The sequence below is a fragment of the Pleurodeles waltl genome, chromosome 3_1, assembly GCF_031143425.1.
Source record: "Pleurodeles waltl isolate 20211129_DDA chromosome 3_1, aPleWal1.hap1.20221129, whole genome shotgun sequence".
Taxonomy (NCBI): Eukaryota; Metazoa; Chordata; class Amphibia; order Caudata; family Salamandridae; genus Pleurodeles; species Pleurodeles waltl.
The window spans coordinates 361,795,813-361,804,035 of NC_090440.1; the positions used below are offsets into that span (position 1 = coordinate 361,795,813).

The 8,223-nt window shown below is 45.6% G+C and overlaps 1 protein-coding gene across 2 annotated transcripts in view; it reads right to left on the bottom strand.

Annotated features, from left to right (window-relative positions):
- Positions 1-7,930, bottom strand: part of SLC30A4 (solute carrier family 30 member 4) — a 232,796-nt gene extending 224,866 nt beyond the window's left edge. Inside the window, exons 1-2 of one of the 2 annotated variants that reach the window (XM_069222525.1) lie at positions 7,364-7,928; positions 5,011-5,157 (exon numbers count right to left, since the gene is read on the bottom strand). In XM_069222525.1, the coding sequence (XP_069078626.1) occupies positions 5,011-5,157; positions 7,364-7,736 (520 nt within the window). In that variant the 5' untranslated portion in view covers positions 7,737-7,928. Of the gene's footprint in view, positions 1-5,010; positions 5,158-7,363 lie in introns of both variants that reach the window. The other variant, XM_069222526.1, reaches the window with a different exon arrangement.
- Positions 7,931-8,223: the final 293 nt, after the last annotated feature.

The window sequence follows — 8,223 nt, forward strand, 5'->3', positions numbered from 1 at the left end:
GCTTAGGCGTCTATGGTCTTGTAGCACAGGCGCAATGCTGGGATCTCAGTGAGATGCAGTTAGAGATGTTGAGGCCCTGGCCTCTGCAGATTGGGTGGGACAGTGAGCTCTGAGTGTTGGCCCGGACGTTATGGGCTCAAGTTGTTTGAACGCACTGCCTTTGGGTGGGAGGGGGTAAGTTCTTGGTTTTCTGTTTGGTTACACGGAGGTAGGAAGATCTGCACTATTCTGCATGGATATGCTACTGGATGTCTGATTAGAGTGTATGAAGAGTATGTGGAAGCAGACTGGGATTGGAGAGAGGGGAGGGAGGACTATACCACTCACTACACATGACGGATCAGACATTAACATTTCTAACTTAAAATGTGAGGGGCCTCGGGCAGCCTGCTAAGAGGAGGAGGGTGTACACATACTTGAAAATATATGGGATCTCAGTGGCAGTCCTCCAGGAAACACACACTTGGGCAAATTGTATAGGACAGCTATATGCAACCTCCTATTCTAGTTATGCTAGAAGAGCGTTTATCTGGGTGGCACATGGGACCCCTTTTTTCAGCCACAGGAGTGGCAGTCGACCCGGAGTACAGATACGTTATAGTATCCGTTATGCTGGATGCCAGGATGCCCACTCCACCTCTATACCCCTAAACACCACCTCCAAGTGTAGATACAAAGCCAGTAATGACTAGGAGACGACACAGGGAAGACTTGGTCTCCGTGATGTCTGGAAAGAGTGGAATCCACCGAACCGTACCTACTCCTGTTATACCCCAGTGACTGAGACATATAGGTGTCTTGATTACTGCTTGATGTCTGGCAACTTGGCCCAAGAGGTTGTTGCTGTCTTCTATACAGCACGTGATATATATGGTCATTTCCCTCTATGTTCTCAACAAAACCAGCAGGAGGGCCCCGCAGGTCCCTCTTTGGCGGCTGAGGGTGGAGGCCTTAGCAGATATCCTTTTTTGCTCAAACTGCTTTTGAGGTATTATATCATTAATTTGAGGGGAACTGGGAGAGCTCCTGTACTCAAGCCATGGAGTGTGAAGCTTTGAAGTTGGTTCTGCAAGGGGAATGCATGAAGACAATGTACAGCATAAAAATGCAGCTCATACGCAGAGGACACCTGTGGTAGTGGTGCGAGATTCACAGGGTGGGGAGCAGTAAGATCCCAACAGAGCATTACAATTTTTGTTAGGAGGTCTTCACTGAGCATTACAGAGTCTATGCAATACCAGATATTGACGCACAAGTGGCGAGGACGAGTATTTGGCAGGTCTTCAGATGGCATGTCTGTCTGAGGGGACCAGGCACAACTAGACGCGCACGCACTGAGGAAGAAATCCTGGCAGTGATTCATGCAATTAAAACTTAAAGATCTGGTTTGGGAGAACGAGGGGGGCAGAACCCTGCCTGCTGGGTTCTATCAGAGGAGTGCAGACGCTTTTGCAGATCATTTGCTGGTGGTGTATCAGGACACGTTTATGAGGGGACAGCTGACTGATTCTATGAAAGAGGTGCTTGTACTCATGATAACTAAACCTGATAAGGATGCTAAGAGATCTCCTCTTACCACCCCCTCTCCATGCTAAATGTTGACATTAAAATACTTAGCAAGCTCCTGGCGAACAGGTTGCCAGGCCACCTGCCATCCCTGGTCCAGGAAGACCAGTGCAGTTTTATCCCTGGCAGAAACACTCTAAGGAGGCTGTCCATGGTCATGAATACGCCAGAACTGAGAGACGATTCATACATTCTGGCACTGCTTGACATTGAGCAGGCATTCGATTCCCTGTCCTGGAAATTCTTGGGGAAGGTGCTGAGAAAGGTGGGAGATATTTATCAAATGGGTGCAACTACTTTATAAGGACCCCATGGCGAGCATCTGTATTGGCAGGATGGTGATGCACATTTTCCCCTTATTCTGGGGACTAGCAGGGCTGCTCGTTGTCACCACTTATTCGCAATAGAGCCACTAGCGTCTAGAATGCACTCAGTGTTGCATGGCTCGGAAGGGACGACTAGGGAGACAATACATGTGATCTTTCTGTAGGCAGATGACGCATTGTAATATTTGAGACAGCCAGTTTATTCAGTCCCTATGCTGCTTGCAAACCCTGCGGAATTTGGAGAGGTCTCGGGATTACATGTAAATCAAAACATCCAAGAAAAACACTCATTGTTGACTTGCACTGGGAGGCTGGTAGGAAGAGGGTCAGTCTGGCAACTCTCAAGAGTCCCTGGTGGCGGGGTGGTTTGGAACTACCCAAATTGGAGCTATACTATCTTGCTGCGCAGCTCCAACATGCAGTACATTGGTTGGATGAAGGGGGAAACTGGGAGAAGCGCTTACTCCGCAGCACTTGTGGTGAGAAGCCCCCTAGCAGAACTTCTGATGTTGGGGCCATGGCTCCTAACTCGGCCCCCTACATGGTGAGACAAGTGGGTAGGGGGTGGTCCCTCAGGTGTTGCGATTTGTCCCTTACGCACCCAACATGCCTATATGGTCTCTGCGGCCTTTCATTCAAATAGCGCACACAATGCTGATGGATCTATGGCAGGCGGCCAGTTGTAACACAAAAGGACCTGGACCCGAATTACAGATTCATCACATTGCAGGACGCAGGCGAAACCTTTAATCTGGGCCAAGGGCAATTCCTATAGGTGGCTTAAATGGCAGATATAGCTCGCAAGATAAGGCCCTCGTTCTTTGAAGTCCCTAAAGAGTCTCTAACATTACTTTACTGGATATGGCAGGGGACCGTAAATTGAGCTCCTTTACCTATAGGGCACTTTACCTATAGAGCAATGGGTGGTCTGGGGTGTAATGGATATATAATTGTTTGATTTTATCTTTCTGTACTGTAAACCAATAGTCCAATAAAAATTATACCAAAAAAAAAAAAAAACAATACTTACACACACAACTTTAAAAACCATAGAGAGGGTGCCATTATACCAAAATGGTCATCACCTATTTTAACCCAGCGCTTCGAAATTCAAAGTTACATTTTCCTTTAAAGAGCTAACAAATTGCTTGGTATTTCCAAAGTGTGTTGTAAAGTGTACCATGCTTGTTGTTCGTCAGGGACCCGATTGATAATCTAACCCCCTCATTGAAGAGGTGATACTTTTTTTTCTTTCTTTTTTTTTGCGGCTTGTCCATCAATTCGAACAAGTCTGAATTGTCCCCCCTCACGGATGCCACTAGGCCCTGTCACGTTGCATATCCCTTGATCTGGAGGGATTGACGAGATATCTTGGCATATATCTGCATAAGTGCGGCACTGAGGTCGTTCGTCTGAACTATGGCCCAGCAGTTGACAGGCTTGTTACACAGGTGGAGCGTTGGATCACATTACCTTTGTCCCTTGCTGGCAGGGTTGTCATGATAAAGATGGTGGTTCTTCCTCGCTTCCTATACTTGTTTCTGAATATTCCCACTGCTCTGCCTTTTTAATATGCTGAGAGGTATCCTCATACAGCTGGTCTGGGCAGGTAGGCATCTCCAAATACGCTTGTCGACATTGACACTACCGTTTGAGCAAGGGGCTTCGGGGTGCCGGACTACTATCTTTATTACTTGATTGCTAAGTCTCATTTTGCCTACTACTGACACCATCCTGAGAGTAGAATTCAATCTCTCAAACCAGTACGGACACAGTCCCCCTCCAGTCCGCTTACCGCGCTGCTTCCCAAGGGTCTGCCCAGAACCCCTTTGGAAATGCAGACACTCCCAACAACGTGCTGGGCATGGATGAAACTGCTTTGTTATCTAGCTTGGATACTCTCTACTCACCACACATTCCCTTATCCAACAAACCATGGCTCCTGCTTGCATGTGAACAGCTGACACTACATACCCTTGCTTCCTTCCACTTGCGCACTGTTGGCGATTTGTTTAGACTGTGACCAAGGGACATCATACCTCCGCACTTGATAGGTTCATTCTGCATGGTGCATTACGCAGAGTGTTGCCTGCTTACCTAACTGAACCAAGAGAATTTCCACTCCTATCCATTTCCATTACGGTGCCTGACGACGCTCAGTTCATATCTCTTCTATACTGTACGTCTTTGCAACTTAGAACTATTGGGCCTGAAGAGTCGCCTGAGAGAGGGATCTCAGTCACGCCCTATCGGACAAATTATGGTATTACTGATGCACCCAGGTCAGACTAATATCAAACAGCTACCAACACAAACTTTTGCATTTTAAATTTAAACACTATGCATACACCACTCTGCCCGCTCTCTACCATCTGGACACTACACGATCCCACCAATGTCTCAAATGTAAGGCCGACCATGCCAACTTCTTTCATTTTGTCTGAGAACCCGGTTATCTCTGCATACTGGAGCAAGTTCTACTCTACTCCGTCCTGCTGTTCCACTCCAAGCTCTACTGGGTTATGTGATGGCACTGTCAAAACCCATACGGGGCTATGTGGCGCTGCTGCTTGCTAAACAGCGGATCGTCCTTTACTGGGGCAGCACGGCTCGCCCGACTGAGACTGCCTCGATTGGAGACCTTATCCATTGTGAAACTAACAAAGCTTTATGCTTTCCTTCAGCCACCAACCTCTCGCCCAAAGGACATTTTTCACCATTATGTTCAAGCTTTGTCGCCTCCACCCTCTGACACTGGCGATGGGCGGTTCCCTCACTGCACCAACACTTCTCCTTGGGCCATTAATGGTCAGTGAAGGCATTTTGTCATATTCCTTATACTGTACCATACCTTAGAATCACTGAACCAGTGTTCATCTGCTGCACTGTATTTGATTCCTTGGTTGTGCTTCTGTCTATATCAACTGACTATCACTGACATGTTGCTAATTGTGCTTTAGTTATTACAAAACCTTAAAGTAAAAAAATAAAAATAAAAAGAGCAAACCTGAGAATAATGTACGCTCAAAATACAGTTTAACACATAAAAGAATGTTGCAATAAACATAACTTTACAAAATATAGGCTGTGTAAATTGTCAAAATGAGCTTTAGCATACCTAAGCGATGAAATCCAAAGGTGAATCTTTTGTTCGGAGATTTTGTGGATAACCACAAAGCAAGCAAAGTCAAAATAATTCCACTGAGGTCTGTCAGCATATGAAGTGCATCAGTGATAATTGCTAAACTATTAGCAGCGTAGCCACCTAAAATGAAAGTTTTAAAAGATGTGATTTTGATGTCAAAAAAGTAGGCCATGCATTTCAACAATTCCGAATACAAAGAAAACAAAGGCCACAACTACACTTGTACGATTACATTTTTAGACCAGGGCTTAACCATACAAGTCTAGCACTGTTGTAAAAGTGAGAAAATGTTATTGCTCAGTTGGATGAGTACTATTTTTTACCAGCAGCAAGTTAATTTTGTATACAAGATATTTAATTCCATTGTTTTAAAACATGGAAAAAGAGATAGCACTGCCTTGCCGTGTTGGAAGTGTATATCTTAAACAGGCAGCAAAGTCAAGGACATAGGCAGTATTTGTTAGGAAGGTTTTCATCAAAAGGTATCCCAAAGATCAAAGGTCTGACCTTGACTCAACGTCTCTCCGGAGGTTTTTCTTTTGAGGCTGTATTGACTTTTGAGGCTGAACAATGGCTGTATTGAGGTTGGGTCGTATAACCTTTTTGTTGAAAACCAGACTAGGGTAAACTGTTATGCAACAGAATAATCTTAAAGACAAAAAACAAAAAGAGGCAAAACCCAGGAGGGTCTGGATAGTACCCATAAAAAAGTTATCATGGTATTTTCTCAAATTAAACATCCATGATAAAAACCGTAACTAAGTCAACTTCAGCAATGTAAACAGGTTTCCCACAATGTTATTGTTTAAAGTGAAACCTTGCAAGGTAGTGTTATTCCCCGTTTAAGCAAAAAAAAAAACATGGAGAAAAAAAAAAAATCCTACTCACTCTCACTGAACAAATGTAATAATACTTACTAAATTATCAGTTGGTCTGCTTGCCTTACCTGAGACATTTTCTGAATGAAACCACGAAATCACAGAGGTCCCAATACTAAATTAAACTCAGCTTCGATGTTATTTCTCCTCTCACTCGTCAATATAATAGGGTTTAATTTTATTGTTTTTCATACCGTCAACAAACTGCAATTACTATGAACTTCAGGCTGTCTACCCTTTAACAGGACGATTGTGGAAGAAAACTGTTGGTTATGAATTGTAATACTGTTTCTTGAAATCATACAAATTTATCACAAAAAGCAATACTGTTAAAGGAAGGAGATTTGCCAAGTATAAGTATCCGTTTCTGAAACTAAAGTTTATAGAAACATCATGCACACGACTTCTCGTATTGCGGAGTGTTTTTTGTTCTTTTTTACCGCACTCAAAGACCCCCAATGAGCCCCAGTGCAGATCAGCTCTACCTGACCAGGCCCGTCACCCTCATTACCACTGCACACAGTGTTTCCAGGGTACTAAAAGGGAGAAGGAACCAACATTCACAATTTACAGGCGTGTTTGTGTGATCTCCGGTGAGCAACAGATTATCGTGATAAGGGATAAAGTACTGATGCTTCAAAAACAGACAATGACTAGGGAACCGTGTTCCTCTCCATTACAAAGCAAGATTAGTCCCAATCACTGTGCTAAGAAGTTACTTGAATATTGCCAGTTCACACTTATCGTCACCACCAGCGGAGCGGGAAACCAACAACCCAGTTTTCATTATTCAAAAGAGTTGTGATGTCACATTTACATTTTGCTTTATGAAATCGTGATCTCTGTAACCCTCTTACCCCCTGAATATTGCTCTACCTGTCACTATTACACCAAGCAACCTAGGGCTCATTAACAAGAAGACGGCTGTCCTTACACTGCATAAGGCCAGTTCCTTTTAATATAAATTCCAGTGGCAATAGGAGTACAAGCACTCCCAGACGCCTACGATGGAATGACCCTCGCGCTCAAAAGTGCACTCTAGCGCAACGGTAAAACGGCGCTATGACAGGAGCAGTTTCTCTCCACTGGACAAAGCTCATCGCACCGGTAACCCCACGTTTGATTAGTCTGGAATTTAACAATGGAAAGGAGCACAGTAGCGAAAAAGTAGCGCAGTGAAAATGTGACTTTGCTACACAATTATGTACACTTTAGATAACAGCGCGTCAGTGGTTTTCATTTAATTATTAAAGAAATATGCAAGGCAGCTTAATATAATTTTCCATACATGCCAACAAACCAGCTTAAGGCGTGAAACTCCCAACTGGCGAAGTCAAAAGTGGCTTGATTTTACCTGTCACCCGCCCCTTCCTCCCTACCAGCCCATCAATGGGGGTGCACGGCAGCCTGTCCCGCAGACTGTCAGTGCCGGCGGAAGCGCACCTTACCCACTAGCTCCCCCAGCATGAACACCAAGTACAGCGCAGCCGCCAGCACCAGTCTATTGCGGACCCGCAGCTGCTTGGACAGTTCCCGGTGTTCGGTGCAACGCTCGCAGAGGGAGGGCTGAGCGCTGGCGTTAGGTAGGTCCGGGTCCAGAAGGGAGTCATCATCAGAAGAGAGAGTGCCTCGCTGCCCGGTCGCTGCTGCCACGACCACTCGGAGCTCGCTAAACCGAGGCAGGTCCTCCTCGTCGCCGCCGCCAGGATCTTCGCTGAAGTCGTACGCGTTGTTGCTGTCGCTGAGGTAGAGCGGCGAGTCCCTCTGTCTCAGCAGACACTTGAAGGAGTCCCACCAGTCACGGGTAGAGCGCCGAGCCATCTTCCGCCGAAACCAGCGGCACGCGGGGCTTTAGGGTTAGTGGGCGGTGCATCAGCCGAACCGTGGACCCAGTCACGCGGCGCCTCAGGTGAGACATGAAAGAGGCTCGCTCCCCTCGATTTACAGTGACAGCACAACAACATCGCAGAGTACGGCGCAGATCTCAGCTCTCGCGGTATTTCGGGCACTGCGAGAATTCTTCCGTGGAACGTTATGAATGACAAGCGACTTTTGGAACGAACTCTTGGTCCTAAAGTCCAAGAACAAGGAAGGCGCAGCCAAAGCTACATTGTTTATAATTCACATATAACTTTCCCGTGAAATATGTGTGGCCATGCATTCAAAGGGAAATTAGAATGATACAATAAATACATGCAGGTTGATGGATTTCTTCCGTGCATTTCACAGTAAAGCCCTAGTTACATAGAGAAATTGTTTAACCCCTTAGCTGCCAGGCCTTTTCCCCTCCTGTGCCGAGCCTTTTTTT